The sequence below is a fragment of the Plectropomus leopardus genome, chromosome 17 (genome assembly GCF_008729295.1).
Source record: "Plectropomus leopardus isolate mb chromosome 17, YSFRI_Pleo_2.0, whole genome shotgun sequence".
In the NCBI taxonomy this organism is placed as follows: domain Eukaryota; kingdom Metazoa; phylum Chordata; class Actinopteri; order Perciformes; family Serranidae; genus Plectropomus; species Plectropomus leopardus.
The window spans coordinates 15416982-15439014 of record NC_056479.1 but is presented as its reverse complement, the minus strand read 5'-3'; the positions used below and the strand labels follow the sequence as shown (position 1 = coordinate 15439014).

Sequence of the window (22033 nt, the reverse complement as noted above, 5' to 3'; positions counted from 1 at the left end):
GGTCATTTTTAAATGTATACATTTCAATTACTCTTAGTATTTAAAACAGTTCATGGTACTTTTACCTTGAATTATCATTTGAGATACTCTACACAGCTCATTTTTTCCTGTTCCTACAGTCTCTAAGTCAATAGCTATAAAGGCATAAGCCCAAAGCTCCTTCTGATTGGAGTGATCTACCTATAAATATTTGATCCATATCATCTTTCCATTTGTTTAAAAATGCCCTGTCCTCATATTACAGTATCAGCTGTACATGTCCACGATAACACATCAAGAATTTTGTTTAAATATGTTTAATAACTTTATTAATTAAGGCTAACAACGACACTGTCTGACTCTATCTGGAGTATGTTCCCCTGATTTTGTACTGTCTTATACTTAATACCTTTTGTTTTGTCGTTGTTGTCATCTGGTTTTCGTTTTGTAATATTTAAATGTTGTTTAATTATCCTGTTACTTTTATTTGATGTTAAATGGTATGTCTAATTGTGCTTATATTGTAATATGTTTGTTGAGGACCCCCTTGAAAATGAGATGGTAAATCTTATTCCTAATAAAGAATTTCCTATAAATGCTTGTGGACATTTAAAGGACTGGGATGCCATGCTATTTGAGCTTATAACAAGCTGTACACACAGATGCAAACATTGCATAATAATCATGGTGTTGAGGCCTCTCTGTCATTGCACATATCTTTTAAAGATTTGTTGGAGCAAGTGCAGAGGTTTATGAAGCTAACAAGCCACAACAACCTGTCCCTGCTCACAAGTAAGTGTAAAAAGAAGTACTGAATTGGTCTCTGGGAGTCATTTCATAAGTTGTACCTAAAAGTCACTGCACTAATATCCATCTGTGTGGGCAAATTGTGGCAATTTCTAGAACAATATTAAATCTCAAAGCAAAACAGTCCGACCCAAGAATATCATTTTGTCCCTAAACCCTCCGATGAATGAAACATCCCATCAGTTTTCAGTATGAAAATGTTGACAGCACAGATTGAAAACAAGTGTCCTTGTTTTTTGCAAACTGGGCAATTCTGCTGTAGTTTATCACTCAGATCAGAGAGACAGCTTTCCAAGACGAATGGCTGGCTGAATGGATGTGGAGGAGAGCTGCAGCCAGCCTTGCTGTACTGAGAAGAGATGATGGGTGTGCATGAGGGAGTAGGACCAAACTGGCAGTGGTTTATGCTGACTCTCCACACATCCATCTACCACAATCTGTAGCTAATCAATCTAAAGTTAGAGACAACAAGAATAGAGAATACAGCAAACCTTAACAGTAATTGTTCTTTGCATGTGCATATAGTACAAGTCACAATTCAGGTTTCTTGGTGGTTATAGCAAGCACTGGATCCTTGCAAACAAACCTCCAATCTTATCAACATCGGGCATATAAGTAAAACCAAATATTCATATATGGTCACAAAAGAGCCCTTCTTTTCTTCCTGTCTAAGAATAGTCTACAAACAAGGAACCTGCAGAGCCTGTACACACCCAGAGCACCTTTATCCAAATATGCACTGCATCCAAATCAAACACTTAAAGAATGACTTCTAAAATGTCATTTACTTGGGTCATTGAGGTTGTTTAAAGCGACAGTTTATCATAGAATTGCAAGTGAGTAGCTGCAGGGGTCATTATCTAACCCCAAAGTTAGCCTGACTGTCAAGAAAGGCCTTCCCCGAAAGTAAAAAGACTGTCAGTGGCTTTGTTAACTTCTTTATACATTTGATTGTTCGTGATTCATTTAAGGATCATTTCTGTGAAACTTCTATTCATTTGGATGCGAAAGCTGCCCTCCTCTCACCCCACAAGCATCAAGCCTCATTTTCATCTAAATAAGAATCGATCTCTCCTGCTGTGCACCATCCTCCCTTACTCACAACTCTCACGGTCACAACCCCGCTTGTCTTCTCCCTGCTTGTCCCTGTGCTCTCCAGTCACTCCCTTGAATACAATCACAGGGAAAATTGAGCATGTTGGGGATCATAACAGCAGAGCACAGGAAGTCATTCGCTCTTTATTTATTGTTGGCAGCGGGTAAAAGGCGCGATTCTTCTTAATGTAATCATCAAAATTAAGTATGAACATAAATGAGTGAATGATACCAAGAGATGGGGAGTGATAGCGAACAAAGCTTTGACTGACTGGTACAATGTCAAAGCTTCGTTCTGCATCAGTGACCCAGCCAAATGCAAGAGATGGGGGTGAGTCACTGTGGGGGGAGGGGCCTCCTCCTGAATGGTCAGGGGACACTGATGAAGTGAAATAGATGCAGCACCAAAAAGAGAGTAAGGATGAGCATGTAAAAGGGACTGTAAATGGAGTATAGGCAGACTGTAGTGTATAATTTACTTATATTCAATATTTTTTATTGTCAGTCCTTTACTGCTGCACATGTCAATTTTGACTGGAAAAAAATTGGCAAATTTCATCACTGAGTTACTGACGCTTTTTGAAAATGACACCATGTATACCAGCATGACTTGACCCCTTTGTCATGTTTGGCGATATTTTTTAAACAGCAGTGATTAGACCACTTAAAATGTCGACACTGTCTTCAGATTTCAAACTGTTAAAGATAAAACCAGTTTGGTTTCTATTATTTGCTTATTCTATGAAGAAGCTGATACGCTTGTTTTGCAGAATGTTAGCAAAGTTTTCTGAAACGTTTCTCTTTTCCTTAATTTCTATCAGCTGGCACTAATCTCATCAGTTTCAGGTTTTACAGGTGAGAATTCACTTCATTAAAGCCTAACAGAAAAATCCACTCTGGCCATTCACCAAGCTTCTCTTAAATTTGTATAGCCAGCCACTGCCACCTGCTGGTCAAGCACTTGCACTACCTGGGCGACCTCTCTAACCAAACCTGCTGCTGATGGTTTTATTTGACACAGAAAACATAAAACCAAGAGTTTACTTCATCCAATAACATGAGACAACAAGAACAGAGCTAAGAAATTATATTTTCCTAAATCATATAACAGTGAAATAAGCAGAAAGTACACATATTTGAGCTTTATATACAAGTCATAAAGAGTCATGGTCTATCAGATGATTGATTGCTAGTGCTTGCCTTCTGCCTGTGTGACTATGTAGTTGAGGATAAAGGTAGTGCCATGAGGTTCCTGATGGGGTCAGGTGGAAGATCCTGGAATCCTGCCTCTGCAGCTGTTATAAAGTAAGTAAAAAAGTAACCAGATTAAATGTTAAATTGCCACATAATTGTTAATTCCATATAAAAAAATGAAAGATAAAATCCTTACCCAATCGGCCACTGGTCTCTTTCACCACTAGCTGTGACTGCTCTTTGATGGACAGAAGCTTTCTAACCATCTTATTCTGAGTGTCCATCTAAACATGAAAAAAAGAATAACTGATTACATAACAAGGTAAAGTACAGTTGAAAAAAATCAGTACATATGTTAATTTTCAACAAGTCTAATCCCTTTATATGTGAGATATAGTCAGTGTACTTAAAGGAACATTTCTACCCCAAATCAAACATACATGTTTTTCCCTTATCTGTAGTGCTATTTATCAACCTAAATTATTTTGGTGTGAGCTGCCAAGTGTTGGATAGTGCTGATCTACCTTCTCTCCAATATAATAAAGCTAAATGGCACTCAGTTTGTAGTGCTCTCTTTCCAGAAGTCATTATCTGGTTATTCAACATAATCCAGACTTTCTTGGGAGCAATTTCATGTAAGAATATTTTCCTTCTACCGAACTACACCCACCAACTGTGGAGAAAGAATGAGCATCTACTGTAATGAGAGGCTCATGCTCGTGGACAGCGTGGGATGTAAACAGTTACAGCATACTCCTTAGCTGAGCTAGCTCACTGGTGCTAGATAGAAGTAGATGCATGTTTCCTTCTGCACATTGATACTATATCTCGAGCAGTCAGCAGCTTACACAAAATGAAATAATAGTACAAGTAAAAGGAAAGAAATGTTCCTTATTTTTGAGTCAACTGTCCCTTTAACAGCATTAAAAAATGTGGGGTTTTTTGCAATAAATATTCAAGACAAATAGAAGCAACAATTTTAAGGTTTAGTTCATATTGTACTACATGTACTATAACATTTTGGCAGCAAATTTGTTTTTGAAGGAATCTGACACTTTTTAAAAATTTAACTTGTTGCTACAGTAACACTAAACCAAACAGTACAAAGAGATACAGCTGTTGTTTTATGTATTTATGTTATCTCACATCTAGCAATGTGAATTGTTCGATCAGATAGGCTGAATGTGAATTTATTCATTTACTGGCACAGTCACCTTGGACTGCTGAGAGCCAGGCTCTCCTTTCCCTTTCTTGTGGACAGCATTTAAGCTGCCCATAAATCAGTGGCATCTGCTTTATGTTCCTTCACTCTCAAAGCCAAAATATTTTTTCTTCCTCACACCAGCTTCTGTATTTTACCATACACCATCATACAGATGATATAACAACAATGTAATAAAAAAAACTCACAGATTTCTGCTTTTGCTTAAATAGTCATTTCTACTGTTTATGTGCTTAAGATTGTTTTTAGTAATGATATAAAAACCTCATTTTAAACATACAATCATGGCCATGGTGTGAAGCATAGGCTGCTGTCTGCAGAGGAGACTGTGATAGTCGGGTTTGCTCTGTATGAAATGGTACTGGGAGGACTGGGCCACAGATGTAGAGTCTAATGATATGCCTCGTTCCTGGCCCTGCTCCACTTTCCTGCAAATAAAGAACACGTTATTGACACACACTACAGGAGACAATATTGACACACACTAACACAGCATTGCTACCGTCTTCTTCAATGCCAGTACGCATGTTCACCTCTCCAATTCCTCTGCTTTGCTCTGGTGTTTGTTCAACAGTGCCTCCCAAGATTCACTTTCAGCCTGAAGCCTAAAACACAACACAGGCTGGTAAACAAAAGAACCTCACGTGGTAGGTCCCACCATCTGTGTTTTTAAATTTGAATATATGGTTTGTATGAATAATTTGTGTGTGCTATAGTGATATGAAGAGCAACATGCCTGTTGATGGCTTTCTGGACTTTTTGCATGGCTCTTTGCACTGCAGAATCACTAGAAATTAAAGGAAATAATGGAAGCATCATTATAACCAGGACAAAATATCAATGTGCAGGTAAAATTTAATAGAAAAAATATATATAATTCACGTGGAGTACTAAATAAATAAATAAATAAAAAACATCTACAATACCTGGCTGCACAAGCAGGGAGCTGATGACTCTGGTGTTCATCGCGTATGCTTTTGGCCAAATGACCCCACTCTTTCTGCAAAACCTCAACTGCACCAAGGAAGACACAAACACAGGTAAAGAAATAACTTGAACTGAATATTTCTATGACAGCAATTCAGTTAAAAAACAAAGAGCTACATGAAATATGAAACAAATGAAGCAGTGCACGCACTAACCTTGTTTTTTAAAAGCCTCCAATGATGTGTTTGGCACCGATTGCAGGGAATCTTGAGTTCTTTCTATTGCCAGCTAGAGACAATGCAGAGGTGATTTGTATGCCAAACATTTTCTCTATTAATTTTTTTGTCAATAAAATTACACAAAATAGTGATTAATATCCTGGCTAATTTCCAAAAGCTCAAGGTGACATCTTCATTGTCGGTTTAATATGAACAACAGTCCAAAAACTATTCAGTTTATTATCATGTGTGACAAAGAAAAGCATCACCTTTGCCCATTTGAGTGAAATGAAACCTGAAAATGTTTGTTTTTTCACTTAACAAAATGGCTAAAACAATTATTTGACAACAAAAATAGTTGCCAAATTATTTTGTGATTAGACAGAGATTCATTCATTTTCCTAATGACTAATAAAAAGAAACCATTATGTTTCCCTCTAACCAAATGCAACCCAGACCCTTACAGTCTACTCATTTCTGCTAAAGCATTATCCTTAGTACTCCATTGCCATCTTGTGTGTGTGTGTGTGTATGTTTAGTATATATATATATATATATATATATATATTATATATATATATATATATATAAATGTACTTTTCAGTTGACCTTTGTTCTTGTTACACCACTTTTATTACAATGCAAATTTTCTGGTTATCAATTGCCATTCAATAGTTGTAGCTTTTTTAAAAAACATTTAAATAATATACTTGCATAACCATTTTTTAAAACACTGACTTATTACTTTTTTTAATTTCATCATCTTTCCAAAACTTTTCAGTCAAATGAAAAACGGATTATCTCAGTCAGCCAATACCATTACTGTGCCTGCCCATGTATTTTTTTTTTTTTTTTTTACACATTTGTCACAATGAATTTATTTGTATTCTTATGACTCATCCACACTCACCCTCATTGAAGCATCCATCAGTTTCTCCAGCCTCTCTTGCGGTGATAAGGATGGACTTATACTCCTGCACAAAACTACAATAAACATTTAAATAGGGATTTATATGACAAAACAACAACAAAACACAATACACGGTGACAATTCACAAGGCACAAAAAAGCCAAACATCTCACCCTGATATGGGTTGGGAAGGGCAGGGAGAGAGCGTCTTGTTATGGTGGCTCTCCTCCAAGATTTCCTTCTTGCAGTGGGTTTCAGCTGGACATGAAGGTCCCTCTGTGTTTTCTGTCTGCATTTCTAGTGGATCTGTGTCCAGTTGTCCTTCCCCTGCACCTGGTGTCTGTTTGATGGGTGAATGGGCGTCGGTACGGGGGGATTTGTTCGGGGGAGCTGTGCCGGGCCTTGTGGAGGGGCATCTCTTCGATGTCTGTTTCCCTGAGTTGACCTTGGTATACAGAGATCGCACAGAGCAAAGTGAGTGACACTATGACATGAGTAGCTCCTGGATTTAGAATTTGCAGAGAGGTGTTGGTTAGCTAACTTAACCCTTTGAAACCTGGTACAACAACAGTTCAATTGTGCTGCATACAGATGGCTCTCACAAATGTGAGCAAATTGGCTTGATTTTTTTAGAAAAGAAAAAACATTGAGGAAAAGGCAATCAGAAACTTGGCAAGAAATTTTCCACAAAATGCAAGAAAGTTGCAAGAGGTGGAAAAAAGAGAAGCATAGATTATTAAAAAGTCATTAAAAACACTAGGGAATGTGTATAAAAACTATAATTATATTATTACAATTATATATTTAAAATTATGTATTATACATATATTTTGTAATCATTATTATTTAACATGTTTCCAGTCTCATTTCAGACATTTCCTTGTTTGTTTCAGGGTTTTTCCCTATTTTTTCTTTTGTCCAGGTCATTTTCGTGTAACTTTTAACAAATAACTAGCAGTTTCTTACTAATGTTTGGGTCAGTTCTTCAGTTGCTCATTGCCTTCTTTCGTGTTTTTTGAAAAAAGTCAACCCAATTTCCTCCGGTTTTAAGGGGTTAAATGTCAGTTAAAATATCTTACCTCATTGTGGGCATCAGCAGCGGCGACACTTCCGTAACTGCAAGAACATTTTGTGAATTAACAAGATAAGTTAACGTCTCATAAATTGGATATCAGTGAAATACTCTAATGTCTGAGAAAATGAAGTTTCCACGGTGTTTCGCCAACACGTTTGACGCTATGTTAGTACGTTGACTGTAAAGCACAGCTGACCACAACAATGATGAATGACAACGCTTTAAATGCATTTTCTCAATGAAGTTACATACGACATTTCGATGTTAAAACGGTTGTCATTAGGTGAAAGAAATTGAAAAAACAGAATACAAACCCCTCTTGTCCAATATCTGAATGTTTTTCCGCCATTTTTTCTTTCAAATCGTTTTCTTCGCAGCGCGCGCCCAACAAGCCCAACCCCTCTTCTGTCCTAAGCATCATGGGAAATGTAGTAGTATGCCACAAGCGACCAACTAAAGGGACTGCAAATACAACAGCTGTGTTGGAGCTGTAGCTGAGCCGCAGTCGTTGAGTACTTACAAATGTTAAAGTTTAAGACAATTCTAATTTTCTGTCGAATATAAATTGACAATATTGGTATAATTTAATGCTTTCAGGAAGCAAAAGAAACCTGCACCGCAGATTAGGAGATGCATGATAACCTACAGATTTTCTTATGTGTTGGTCATATAACGTTTCAAATCATTGGGTTTAATGTGCCAAAATCTAGTCAAAGAAATGCAAACTTACTATGAGTTAATTTTAAGATTTTAGAAATAAGAGACAAAACAGTGGAAAATACTACAAATATTGTATAAAGTAGTACTTGTACTCAGACTACTTTAGCAAAGCCTTTGTAAGACTTCAAAAGGTTCTTTTGCATTAAGTTTCAACATTAAATTGTGAAATCAACAGGCACATGGACTATACATAGGAGCAAACATGACCTAACCAAGGGTACTTGAGAGCAAATATTATCAGAATGTGATATTTAGACTTATCAACATAAACTGTTTGGACTGCCTTTATGTATTGCCCTTGTCTTTTTTGTACACTTTGGTTAGATTTCTGATTTATAGCTTAAGAGTTTCTCAGCTGGTTCTTCAGAGCTCTGGTGCTTTGACCTTCAGTGCTGGAGACCTTGTGCTCACCAGCTTTGACCTTCATCATGGAATTTCCCAGCCATTGGTTATTTGTTTTTAGTTGTTTTTTTTTACAAGATAGTATTGCTATCTGCTGAGTGTGCAAATTCAGTCATAAATAACTACCTCCTACAATGTCCCTCCTCTCACACTGTCATCTATGTGTTTCCTTTAGTCAGTCATAAGTAACCAACACTTAACAAAGCTTTCCAAAAAATGACACACGCATGTTGAAATATTCCACACAATTTTCTAGTCTTGAGTTTTATCATTTTGGTGGCTGTGCCAAATGTGTTAAAATCACCATTAAGTAAATACCAATAGCAGTAAGTGCAGCCATTTGGGTAAAAATACAGGAGATTGTGCATTATCCACAAACAAAACAAGTATAAGAAAAGTATTATAATATTCAAATTAAAGGAAAAGGTTACACCTTCCTTCAAGCTCTTTCCTGGAAAATGTCATTTTAAAAAGTAGGCTCACTGATTTCAATTCATTTTAACCAGGCTCAAGCATAGACCGCCTGACTAATTGCCGTTTTTTAACTACAAAAGTGACGCATTAGAAGTTGGAAGATTCATAATACGCAAAGTGGCAAAAATGTCCCTGATAATTTTTTAATTTTTTTTAAAAAGGGAGAAATATAGGTCTTTCATATGGGTCTATCATGCACCACATTTTGTCTAAAATGTTTGCTTCAGCCTCTTTTTTGTTAATCTAGCAGAAAATTCCAGCTCCAACAGCTTCAAAAAAGGCTAGAGCCGATTTCTCAGACTCATGACTGTAAACTTTTGACTATGAATTTTTTGTTTGTTTGTTTTGCTCTTTGTAAATTTAGGATAATGTTCAACACATCATTAGGAGTCCGCTGATACAATTTGTGGGATAAACTCACTTAGAGCTAGCTGCAGTTCTTTACATGTTAGATTTCAAGGCTCTTACACAGCTCCATGGTTGTCCATAATGCTTAGTACAGTACTTTATTTTTGCTAAAATGGATTTCTGGATTTTCTTTTTTGTGGGGAAAACAAGTTTGTATAAGCTGCTCTAATTTGTTCATCATACAAAGGTTTGTATAGGTTTATATTAAAGACAAATAGCAACAGTTATCTGTGGATAATCTCCTGACATCAGCATGTTTGGTAGTTAAGATCAGTTGGTCAGTAAACAAGTTCACAAGTCTCCCTTCAATTAACCGCTGCTTAATGAGATGGCACATTTGTTTTTGCTTTTGTTTTTTGTCCCATAATAAAATGTTTAATTAAAAATGTCTTTCTCTGTGCAGGAACACTCTCATACCCTGATTCTTTACTTACCTAATTTTGGGAACAGGATAGTTCACATCCAGCTGGACATGCTCATCCTCTCCATGTGCAGACACATCAGTATTGTACTTGTACTTGTAAAACACTTGGCTGACTTCAATATTGTTTTTATCTGTAAGTCTTTATAAGTCTGTTAGAGATGTTTTTCACTTTTTACAAAATCAGGGAGAGGAATCAAAAAAAATCAAAAACACTTTTGCAATTCTCTTGGAGAATGCCCCTTTTGTGTGCCTGTATGTGTCACTCTGGCTGGCACACAGTCTCGCACTCCACTCAATACTGCTGTCTTCATGGCCTTGTGTAGCAGCGGAGAGGAACAGATGAATAGAGAGAGAGAGAGAGAGAGAAATGTAGGGAAAAAATCAAGAGTTATGAAGAAAACAAAAAGAGAATTTTAAAAAAGAGCTGATGAAAATGCAGAAACACAGATAGTTAAGGATGGGTAGAACAGGACGAAGGAGGGGAAACACGGAGTGTACAGTACTGCACGCCATGACTGTCTCAGCTGTCTTGTGTTTGTCACAACAGCTTCACTTCTCTCCCTTCTCCAAAGGCTTCTCTCCCTTTACAGTTTGGTTGGTAAGGGCAGCGGTCGCTGTTGGCACTGAGTTCAAGAAGGCAGCCTGAGAGTTCCTTTGCCCAGCAGGAACTGAAGGACACGGTCCACCAGCAGAGCGGCGACAAAGTCCACCACCAGAACCTGGGCTATGATTAATTTGAACTGCAAGGAAATGAACAGGAAGCGGGTTACATCACAGAGCACATCAGAAACAGAACAACACAATGTAAAGTAAAATCAGCTCACCTCAGTTGGAATATCTACAAGAGCAAACTGTTCGTTGAATTCTGGTGAGGAACCAGTAAGAAGTCCCACAATCGCTAAACCTGACAAAGCGATACTCCATAGAAGTGGTCGATTCTCACTGAGAGACTCCATGAAGGGGTGACCCTTTCAGACACAAGAAATTCTGTGAGTTTACTATACTATAAAGAATTGAAAAGACCAAAAATAATAATGTTATTATGAATAATTACCTTGTAGTTAATGGCAAAGGTGGCCATCTGCATGGCCATAGACATTATATACACGGTGCTGTTTATTAGACTGGGTTCAAACTCTTTATAAAGATCTACAAACTGCTCCTCTCTGCAAAAGAGAAAGGAAGAGTAAAATGTTATTATAATGTATTAAATAGGAACTCCAATATTTTTTAACCTGGACTCTATTTTACCATGTTTTTAATGACTGAGGGACTGGGAAGAACAATTTTTGAAACTGGTCCAGTATTGAGACAGCACTGCAGGTGACAGCAAGCAAACAAGCTGCAATGTAACCATTCTGGACACCTTCACTTTGTTATTAAAAGTGCTTATTTTGCCACTGATAGGTCTGATTGTTGTTATGAGTGTCTGACAACATTGAAAAGCTTTTCTTTATTTTCCTTGTTCTGTTCTATTTTGTGTCAAAGTCTCGCTAAAGAAGTCTCATTCTGAAATCTACAAGTCTTCATTAGATATCTGAAATAAGCTATTCTGCCATAATATTTGAGGTCTCTAGATAAGAGCTATGCTTTCTGTACTCCAACACAACAAACTATTTACCAGCACTCCACTCTTAATTCCAGTTTTCTTCCTGAAACAGGTCAACTCTCTTGAGATTTCAGAATGAAACTTTTTGTCAGCAAAACTTGGACACACAGACTTGAATGGAAAAACTTCTTTTTTTCTGTAGGGCCCGCTCCGTAATGCTGTAAGACACTCAGAACAACAATCTGAGCCTGTCATTGACAAATGAAAGCACTTTTAGTGGATCTAAATTGAAGGGGCACACATGCTCAGAGTGGTACACTACAGCCTATTTCGCAGCCAACCGGCTGCAGCACTCTCTGTCAATACTGGACTAATTCAAATAATTGTTGTTCCCACAAGTCACTTAGTCAAAAAAATGGGAAATTGGGGGCAAAAAGGGTTTAAAAAAATAGCAGAATTCCTCTTTAGATATTTCACTTGTTTACTCTCTCTCTCGCTCTTTGTGTCCTGCTGTGATTTACCTGGGCGGACTTCTGCTTTGTGCCTCTTTGTAAAGATACACCAGACTACAGAAGTGAACAGCAAACTGCAGCAGCACAGTCAACACGGTATAAAGATTGAAGATGTTTGGTAACGGCCGCTCTCGAGACAACGTTTTCAGGGGCTGTGTAAACAAGACACAAAAAGATCATTAATATGAACATGGACATTGCATCAGAATTAAAGAAAAGCATTCAGTAAAAGATAACCTTTCTTGGAGAACAATCAACCAGAAACATGCAGGGGTTATATTGTTTCTGACATAAATTCTCACCTTTGATCGAGAGATGAAGAGGAAGCATCCGGCCAAGAGCAGGCCCTGCAGCGTCGCCTGGAAGTCGCTGAACTTGACCCCCTCGAGGTAGAGTACAGACTGGCTGTAGGCCAGAACCAGGGCGTTGAGAGCGAGGATCTTGAACATCTGCAGCGTTGTCACCAGAGTGCAACGGCCTTGCTTTATTACATGGCAGACTGGGGGAGGGAAGAAAAAAAGTTTCAGGGTTGGGAAGCACCTTCATCTTCAGATTTTTGCCAACTGTGTCATGAACCTGTGTCACTCACTGCACTGTATAGAGGAGAGTTTGGAGGTGAAGGGCGCAGCGATGGAGGCATCACCCAGTTTCACTACTTGTACCTGATCCTCTTCAAGTTCCCGTAAGACTTGACTGATCCTCTCCTGTTACAAAGTAAAACGCTGATGTTTAGATCTGTGCACTACATCTGCATTATTTCCACAAAAGGCACATTTAATTTTAGGACTTTGCAAGGAGGCCCCTTTTGAAGACGCACACCTTTTGTGCTGCAAGCTGCTCTTCTCTCTGTGCCATCACCCTTTGTCTGGCTGCTCTGGAGCTCAGTTTGCCTCCTGAACTGGCAGGTGGTAGAGGTCTGGATTCTGCTGTGGACGCTTCCTTTTCTCTCCCCCGCTTCTTTCTTTCAGGCATGCGCTCAGGGGCGTTGGCTAACAGAGCAACACCTGAGGAAAAACAATCATCACTACACACTGTTGGGGTCGCACATGGGGACACATGTTCTTAGTTTTAGTGGCTGATAAATCTCACCTATGTGGGCGTGTTTGAGAGCTCCAACATCATTTGTGCCATCTCCACACATCAGTGTCACATAACCCAGCCCCTTTAGGCTCGTGATGACAAATTCCTAAAACATAAGAGGAAAGTTATTATAGATCAAGCTTCCAAAAGACATAAGATACTTTTACATTGTTACATATAGCACCATCGTGCCGTTATTCTCAAAATACTGATTCCCCATATTTCCCCAAATACCTTTTAAAAACCCCAAGAGAGAAATTTCCCAGACAAAATTAATACATTTCTTCTGCTGTTATATGGTGGACTGAAACCACAAGTGGTCTCTCACCACTTGGTCTGTTACGGGTATCACTGTATTATTGGTAAACAAAGAGGCCTTTGCTCTTTGACAAAATATACACAATCTAACACAGATTATTGATGTTTGAGGTAAAGAAATATTTCCTGTTATACAACTCCATTGAAGCAGTGGTTTAAAAACCTTGACATCATGTCATGTTGTATTTGGGCTGGATATAAATACTCAGTACCTTTAAGGTACCGTTCAACAAAACCAAATGCCAAGTAGTAATATATTTTAACAGTTAACAGGGAAATAAGAAAAGCAAGATCATCAGCAGCAACAAAACAATGGAATTCAAATGTTAGAAACGGCCTCAGCTTTTCAAAATTCCTGTTAAAAATGGTTTGAGGACAGACAGACCTGTTGTCATTAAAGTCTATGCCTCTGCTAATGTTTACACACTGATATGTTCTACAGGTGTATGTATTTATTAATGTTGTGTGGTATCTAAATTTTTACTTGTTTGATTTTATTGGTACTCGAAATTGTCATTTTTTTATGTGCTGTATATTTCAAGCCCAAGGACAACAGATGAAAGACACCTGTCACATCCAGTGATGTATTATGCAATTAAATGCTTCCATTCACATAATGGGTATCAAATGAAGTACTCTGTTTCTATCAGTATCACTTTAAGGGTATTTTGGGACCAACCTTCTGTTTTGGACTGACACGTGCAAACACCCGTATGTGAGGCAGGAGGGTGTGGAGTAGCCGGGGATCACAACTCAGTCTGGCTAGCCCCTCCCCTGTTACACACAGGTCATACTGAAGCACGAAAGAGGAAATGGAGGGAGGTGGCAGCGGTACACGCACGCTGCCATCAATGGACTCCCACTGCCACTCACCTGGTAAACAAAAAAACACGAGAGGTAAATGATTCTGATCTTTGTCCTTGGTCAAAACACTGCACATGGATTACTACAAGATGCCCTTAAGATACAACATTTGTTAGTGCATCATTCTCCACTGGCTTATCTTACCCTGACCGGGACTTGGCTGCAAAACAAGTGTGTGTTCTTTCTGGATGAAGTGGAGCTCTCTTGCTACATGGCATGCCGTTAGAGGGTTGTCTCCTGTGATCATCACCACCTGAAAGCAAATGTGAAGAATTATCCATCTTAAAAACAAGCTGTGCACAATGGTGTGTTTTCAGTGTATTTACATGATGAGAAGCCTCCTGGATCTCTCTGATGACAGCCTTGCTGTCGTTTTTGAGGGGGCAGGACACAACCATGAACCCGACAAAATTCAAGTCACACTCCAGAGCATCGCGACTCATCTCCCGGACCTACAAGACACAAAAAAGATCCATCTCAGTTTGTAACTTAATCTATTCTCGTCAGACAAAACTACACCAACAGATTAGATTTTCTCTGATAGTTTTGTGTCAAATGAAGTAAGAACCTGCTGATGACTGAGGTGTCCCATCTCTTTGTATCCCAAGGCCAGCACTCTAGCCCCTTCCCGAGACATTTCCTTGTGGACTTCGTCATAATTCGCTGGACATTCTGCAAACTATAAACACAGCAACATTAGAGCATCAGAAGATACAGCTGATAAGGTTACAGCCACATTAGCACTAGTAGGTACACTTGATTAAGCTACAGCAAGTATGTATTAAGGCTATGTACCATTCCTCTGAGTGTCTCTGGAGCTCCCTTGACAGTTGAGATGTAGCAGAGTTCAGTAGAGCCCAGTTTCTCATAGGAGGCCAGGACTGACATCCTCTTCAGAGCGCTGGCAAAGTGGAAGCGCTGGTGGATCTTAAGTCCCTGGGTTTTGATGCCTCGTGGAAAAACCTTTTCATCTGGTCAAAGTGGCAAGAGTCAGTGAGACACACACTTAAGCTTGTGTATGAGGTAGTTATCCATAGTATCACTTGAAAAAAATCAATATCATTTATAGTGTATGCTAGTTTTAGAATATTTTCACTGCTTTACCTTGTTGTCAAACAGCGATTTATAATGGGGAACAGAAGCCATTATATCACTCTATTGAAAACCAGACTCCATTGAGAGTAACAGTTATTTGCATGCTGATCACGGGAGCTGATGTTCTACTGCTGCCTCGATCAGTTAGTTTGTTTGTGTTCTTGCATGACTTTAGTGGATCCAAACAAACTCTGATATAAGCCAAAATCACACAATAACACAAACAAATGAACTGATCGTGGCAGCAGTAGACCAGCAGCTCTCATGATCAGCAAGTTAAGGGCTTACGTGTAGGGCAGAGCTTTCTGCAGTATATGTATATATATATATATATATATATATGTGTGTATCTATATATATATATATATATATATATATATATATATCTGTACTTCCCAGATCTGTGTTGGACAGATCTGTATGACATAAAAATACATATGTGTATATATACATCAACACTTATGGTGTTTTAAGTTTTTATGTGGGCTTTAACACGTTTTGCTGCCCATCCTGTCCACAGCAGTACATTGCTTAGCTTCCATGGTGGATTTTCTGTCTGCCTCTTCAAACTAAGGGTGCACCGACTGCCACCTAGTACTGTAGGTAATACACTGACTATGGATAAGTGCCTCTTACAACCCCCACTTCAAAAGACTAAAGTTTTCCCTTTAAGAAATGGTCAGATTAGACCATCATGCTGAACATAGCAGGTTTCTTGAAAGATTTTTTGCAATAAAGAAACAAATGTAAAGATTGTGTGAGGTGCAACTCAAGCATGAGCACACACGTGTTCTACACACACCTGCCACGACCCTGCACTGTGCATTTATTGGAGGTCATTTCCCCATACCTTTAGTGAGGGTCCAGTCAGCAGCAGTAAGCATAGCTTTTTCCAGTGGATCTCCAACCAGCTGTCCATCATCCAGTGTGACCAGTGAGTGGCAGGTGGCCACCACTCGATGTGTCTCAACTGGGATCTCAGATACAGGCATCACCTCCTTTCCTTCTCTGTCATAAACAAAAACATCAGTCAAAACCCTTCACACAGCACAAATGTATGTGAATATTACCTAATCTAGAGCATAGTACAGTATCATTTGCATTTCATAAATTATGATGTTTAATAATGAACGGCAGGGTTTACCTGAGGCCTGCTACCCCTCGTACCACCAGACTGTCGCTGGTCAGTGTTCCTGTTTTGTCAAAACAGCAAACCTCCACCTTCCCTGCAAACGGTATCCTGAAGGGCTCCGTGCAGAATACATCTAAGCAAGGGCAGAAAAAGAAGACTTGAATGAACACCTGCTGTTTCAAGCTTTATGTTATAATCTGCTTTATCCAGATCTCTTAATATCTATTTTAGAAACATGCAGGATAGGAGCAAACACAGACGTACAAAGTTTAGCCAGGGCGATAAGAGACGTGTTAACTGCCAGAGAAAGCTCGATGGGGAGTTCTGGTGGAACCACCGAAGTGAGGATTAGCGTGCACTCCAGAAACAGCTTGTAGCGGTTCCTACTGGCATCTTTGGTCCCTGAAGGAGTGATACAAAGAACAAAGATATTATTTAGATAATTTATGCTGTCACCTCCAGCTGAGTGTAACAAAGTCGGTAATAAAGCAGCAATATGTGTGACAGAGCAGTACATCTGTAGTAATGTGTAATATTATAATTGCACAGAATCTTTGTTAACAGTTATAACCTGACATATTAGGCCTCCAGAGTCAATATATGGATCTTTTTTTCATTTCTGTGTTTTAGCCTTAGTGTTAAACTACGATAACTACATTTATAAGTTTACCTACTATCTTAAACTTATTGTGTAGCACGTTAACACACATTCCTGTGCAATTTAATTTGTGTAGGGCGTAAGTTACATAAATGACAATTGAGGGAAGATTCTTCTTTTGTCAGAATAAACAGAGACCGCCTCCGAGGATATCCTGGTCTGGGCCCCTTCAATAAACACAATGTGTTAAAATGAGAATTACTTCTTTATGAATTCATTCTGTGCACCTCACCTTCTAACCACACGTAAAGAGCGGCAGCAATGGCAAACACAAGGAGGAAGAGAATGAAGATAAAAGTCTCCAGGTTGTTTGCTGTCACTCTCTTCACACCGAAGAGGATGGTCCGTAACAGTTTACCCTGGAGGTGAGTTTGTTAACAAAGTCAGTCCACTTTCAAAACTGGCTTAACATGTACTACACGAATGTTGTCAAAACAAAAATTAAAATGCATGACAATCAAGAAAGGGAGTGCAGAAACAAACACAGTATAAAGCAACTTTCTCACCTGAGAGGTGTAGAATCCTGTTCTCAGTACGTAGGCCACACAGCCGTTGTCTACAGCTGCACATGAGGGAAAAGATTAACGGGCTTTCATCTTGATTTAATGATGAGGATGGGTGAGAGATGCACTATTTTATTCACTAATTCAACAGTCAGTATATGTTGTTGTTAGTAAACAAAGACTGGAATCAGCACTTACGTTTGAGTCCAGCACTGGCCTTTAAAGGGGGGCTATGTTGGACCACTTTTGTCCCCCCAGAGATGACGTGGAGTCGAGAGTCTGTCTGAACGTCCAAGATTCGCTCTGGGTCCAAGTCCTCCACTGGCTCCTGCACACCCCATATAGTCAGCAGTAATTACAATACTCCACAATAGTCTCATGCCATCTAAAATAATTGAGGCTTTTACACTCCAAAGTCTATGCCCTCAGCTCTGTATATGGCTATTACGTGTGGTTTATGAGTTTGCCTCAAACCTTCATCTGGGGCACCGACTCTCCGGTCAGCATGGCCTCATCCACAATGCAGCGTCCCCTGAGTAGCAGCACATCACACGGTACCAAATTGTCCTGGGGCGAACGTCCTGTGAAGCGGAGAATATACATTTTAAAACACACACTAATGCCTAGTTCACACGACACGACTTTGACCCTGAGTTTCCGCTTGCAGACAGTTTTTGGAGCTCCTTGACAAAAGCAAATTGTCGGCTCAGTGCTCACAAATCGGCGCTTAAGTGCTATGTCTGAACTGTATCTGGCTAAGGCTGACAACTGCACGCAATGTTTCTGTAAGTCATTAGCCTAAAAACTTAACCTATAATAACTTTTGCAGTAAGAAGTCAAAAAAATGTAGACAGGACATTCACCTATTGAGACGATGTCACCAGGTACAAGCTCATCACTTGAAACAGGCCTCCACTTCCTGTTGCGATACACCTGGCATAAAACACATTAAACATGTAAGGATACTTTAACAGCAAGGAAAATAAACAGTACATAATGCATTCTCAGATGCAAGAAGAAATGTTTGTTTATGAATTTAAAATAAAATATGCTAAATCTTAAACTTGATCAAGCCCACCTGGATCATGTAGGGCTTGTTCCCCATGCGGCGGATCTCCGACATATTCCTCATTTGCTGCTGGACCAGGGAAGCCTCGAACGCCACCAGCATGAACAATGTGAAAACACTGTAGTACCAGTACTCGTCCAGACACCACAGCCCGACACAGAACACCTGAAGGATGGCAGATAACAGATATACAGATACAGTCACTTTTACAAGTTTCTCAACATCAATGCAATTAAAATTAAGAAAACATTAAAATGTATAAAACCATTTTTTTTTCACAACAAAACCAGTCATGTTATAAAGAAACAAACATTCACACAAATACCTGGAAGACAAAAAAGGGAGCCGTGGCCCTCTCTTTAAAGAGCTCCAGGAAATCTGGCACCACCATCTCAGCACGGTTGGTGCCGTAGCGCTTTTCTGCAGCTCTGAGTTCAGCCTCCTCCTGGTAGCCACGCCAGGACTGAAAGTAACCCATTGGGTTGTTTATGGGAAATGCTATTGGAAGGAAACATTTCTTCTCTTTGTGGTCAAATGTGTAGCGGATCTTTTGAAACTCAAAAGATAAAATCCCTTCCCCATTCTCATCCTGTTGGTCAGAAAAAGAAAAAGAAAGAAAATCTAATTAAAGCATTCGGTCAAGAAAGGGTTGTTTCTTTGATTTTTCACTGAACAAAAGATAAGTCACAAATGAGATTAAAATGCAATGACAGTTTGCTCACACTGACGCCATGCCAGGCTTTTTCCTGCACAGAGATAAGGAGAAGGCCCTCCTCGCCCAATTGCATGCCGCCTCAAGCTCTCGACAAAACTCTGACAACTGTCTTAATGGACAACACTTTCTTTCTAACAAGTGTTGCACTTAGTGGATTTCTGTCAGTTGCAACTGCAACTGTGGAATTACGACAATGTGTTGGCACTTTCATAACCAGCACAGTGCACCAGGAAAAGCAATGCTAAAACTGGCAAGATGAAGAATTTGTGGTCATGTTCTCAGTCTCAAACACTTAAATCAGGTCATGCAATATGTAAGTTCAGTGCACTTTAAAAACGTATATATAATAATATATAAAATAATAATTGTCTTTTTACAATCAAATAATTAGTAAAACTCTCAAAATACTTTGCTTGTATAAATGTTGGCTTAAACAAATGACCAGGATGGCACCACTTCCGCCTTATTTTGAGCCAAGAAAAATCCCCGAATTGCCAAACCAATCACTGGACAAACTGAGCTGATGACGATTTCAAACAACTGGCAAGATTAAATGGTGTGTGACAAAATATGAGCTTTGCGAGGCAGAGAATGTGAGATCTTGGATGTGTTTCCAATAAAGACAACTTGGAGCATCCTGAGAGCAAACGTTATCTGACCTGGTCCCTCTGTAGTGCCACAAGCTCGGCAGAACCGTTGTTGGGGGTGGGTACGACCTTCGCCAGCGTGGCCTTGTTTGGATCTGGTTCCTGTTTATACAAATGAACAGGTGACAAGTTCACACACTGTGGTTGGGTGGTCGCTGTTATTTTTCATCCAGCTGCTTGATCAATATGAAATTAATTCTTAAAGAATCCTCAACTTTTATATTTGATGGCAAAAAAAATCACCCAAATATATTGTTAATGCAAATCTACTTTAATGTCTTTGTAAGATCTAAACTCTCTTACACAACTGCTGACTGAGAAAACACACAGAAATACCAAGCAACGTCAATTATTAAAGATCATTGATCGCTGTAACAATATTGTTGCAAAAACTGCTATTTTTAATACTGTGTCATTTTGCAAAACAGAATTTCCTATCTTAAATTGGCAGTACAAACTCACCAGTGAGGTTATTTTATGAAATGCTCCGGAAAGTTAGTTTAAAATGATACTTTCACTTCCCATTACCCTGAAATTCACACACTGGACAGGTGATTTTCTATACTTCAACAGTTTATATGTGACTGTTATATATCAGGGGTATTTGGAAACCATTGTTTGTTCAAGCACACCTGCCCTGCTGTAGTGCCTTTGAGCAAGACATTGATACTTGCTCCTCGGTTCATGCTGACCTTTACCTTTAACCTCTGTGTACAGGGGACAAAGGAAAACAGTGGGTTCCCCAGAGACATCGTTAGTCTGGAGCAGTGGTGGAATGTAACTAAGCACATTTACACAAGTATTGTACTTAAGTACACATTCAAGGTAACCTACTTGTACTTTACTTTACTATTCACTATATACTTTACTCCACTACATTTTAGCAGGAAATATTGTACTTTTTACTTCACTACATTTATCTGAAGTCCTTAGTTACTTTACTTTGCATTTGACTGTTTCAAATAATTATTAATCCATTTATTGATTGTCAATTTTACCAAAAGTTGATTGAGGCAAGTGCTTATAAATGGCAAGCCTAGTTTTTAAATATTTCTGACATTGGGGTGGGGGTTTTATTGAAAATGTTCCACATAATTTTGTGTTTTTAAGATTTTTTTATTACTATTTTAATATTTTTTAATTTTTGTTTGTTTGTTTTTTACAATTCTTTTGTTTCCTTTTTCAAGTTTTGGGGGGTGTTTTTAATATCCGTTTTTCTACACTGGGTACTTTTACTTTAAGTGTGTTTTCCTAAATATGCTTACTTACTTTTACTTTGTTAAACTTTTAAATGCATGACTTTATTTTGTAAAATAGTATTTTTATAGTGTGGCATTGGTACTTATATTTATGTAAAGGATCTGAACAGTTATTCCATCACTGATCTGGAGCACAATCACTGCTACAACTTACATTTACCTTGGAACAAGTGAGCCAACAGTGCGCGTGCACGGACCAATAACCAGAAAGCGCTGTGAGGACGTGCGCGATCCCGATAGCGGCTAGCGACAGGAGGCCTGCCTCTGGATACTCTGAAGCACCATACACTCCCAGCCACACGTACAGCCAGCCCGGGTAGAGAAAAGCCAGAAACGGGAGGACTGTGCCGTGTAGTAGCCGGGGCCTTCGCCGGTACAGCGTCACCGAGCTCACCAGCTCGTCGCCGGCTCCGCTGTCATGCTGGCTGTGGTTCTCAGAGGGGGCCATTTGCAGCTCACCCGGTCCCCGGACCCCGTCTGCAGCCATACTCCGCTCTTTCTTGGCGTCGTTCATTGTACTTCACTCACACCGCTGCCCCCCTCGATCATCTACCACCACCCCGTCGTGCTGTCGTCGGTAAAAACACGATTTTACACACGGAGCGGTGCTCGGTCCAGCCTTCACTGCCCGTTTACTGAATCGCTCGCTCCCTGACTGTAACTTCCGCGTACGTAAACACGCAAAGACACGTAGGGTTCTCTTAGCACACCACGAAAAATCCCGAAAATTAAACATTGTATCATCTTCCACGCGCTTAAATCGTAAAGTTTGGCTTA

The 22033-nt window shown here is 39.3% G+C and overlaps 2 protein-coding genes across 2 annotated transcripts; both read right to left on the bottom strand.

Moving 5' to 3' along the window:
* Window positions 1-1992: 1992 nt before the first annotated feature.
* On the bottom strand, window positions 1993-7436 carry LOC121956242 (kinetochore-associated protein DSN1 homolog). The gene is made up of 11 exons (XM_042504374.1): window positions 7432-7436; window positions 6686-6797; window positions 6526-6610; window positions 6353-6426; window positions 5440-5512; window positions 5224-5311; window positions 5034-5084; window positions 4831-4902; window positions 4578-4725; window positions 3272-3359; window positions 1993-3176 (listed from the first exon to the last, which is right to left on the bottom strand). Exons 1-11 carry the CDS (start codon window positions 7434-7436, stop codon window positions 3097-3099), a joined length of 876 nt encoding a protein of 291 aa, XP_042360308.1. The 3' UTR covers window positions 1993-3096.
* A 2543-nt stretch (window positions 7437-9979) lies between these two features.
* Window positions 9980-21926, bottom strand: atp13a1 (ATPase 13A1). The gene is made up of 25 exons (XM_042504790.1): window positions 21417-21926; window positions 20010-20099; window positions 18961-19224; window positions 18645-18800; window positions 18430-18499; window positions 18041-18147; window positions 17765-17894; window positions 17570-17625; window positions 17296-17422; window positions 16670-16807; window positions 16418-16538; window positions 16124-16281; window positions 14974-15149; window positions 14747-14857; window positions 14505-14630; window positions 14323-14431; window positions 13994-14187; window positions 13006-13102; window positions 12736-12920; window positions 12506-12620; window positions 12219-12415; window positions 11926-12068; window positions 10910-11021; window positions 10680-10823; window positions 9980-10595 (listed from the first exon to the last, which is right to left on the bottom strand). The coding sequence occupies exons 1-25, from the start codon at window positions 21768-21770 to the stop codon at window positions 10485-10487; spliced, it is 3591 nt and encodes a 1196-aa protein (XP_042360724.1). The 5' UTR covers window positions 21771-21926; the 3' UTR covers window positions 9980-10484.
* Window positions 21927-22033: the final 107 nt, after the last annotated feature.

Coding starts and splice junctions, on each gene's coding strand:
- atp13a1 (XM_042504790.1), bottom strand. CDS start 21,770: ATGAACGACGCCAAGAAAGAGCGGAGTATGGCTGCAGACGGGGTCCGG. Junction 16,282..16,417: donor CGAGGGGTAGCAGGCCTCAG/GTAAACCCTGCC, acceptor TGTTTATGACAG/AGAAGGAAAGGAGGTGATGC. Junction 14,188..14,322: donor GCAGCCAAGTCCCGGTCAGG/GTAAGATAAGCC, acceptor TTTGTTTACCAG/GTGAGTGGCAGTGGGAGTCC.
- LOC121956242 (XM_042504374.1), bottom strand. Junction 6,427..6,525: donor CCTTCCCAACCCATATCAGG/GTGAGATGTTTG, acceptor TGTTTATTGTAG/TTTTGTGCAGGAGTATAAGT. Junction 5,085..5,223: donor CTCCCTGCTTGTGCAGCCAG/GTATTGTAGATG, acceptor TTTAATTTCTAG/TGATTCTGCAGTGCAAAGAG.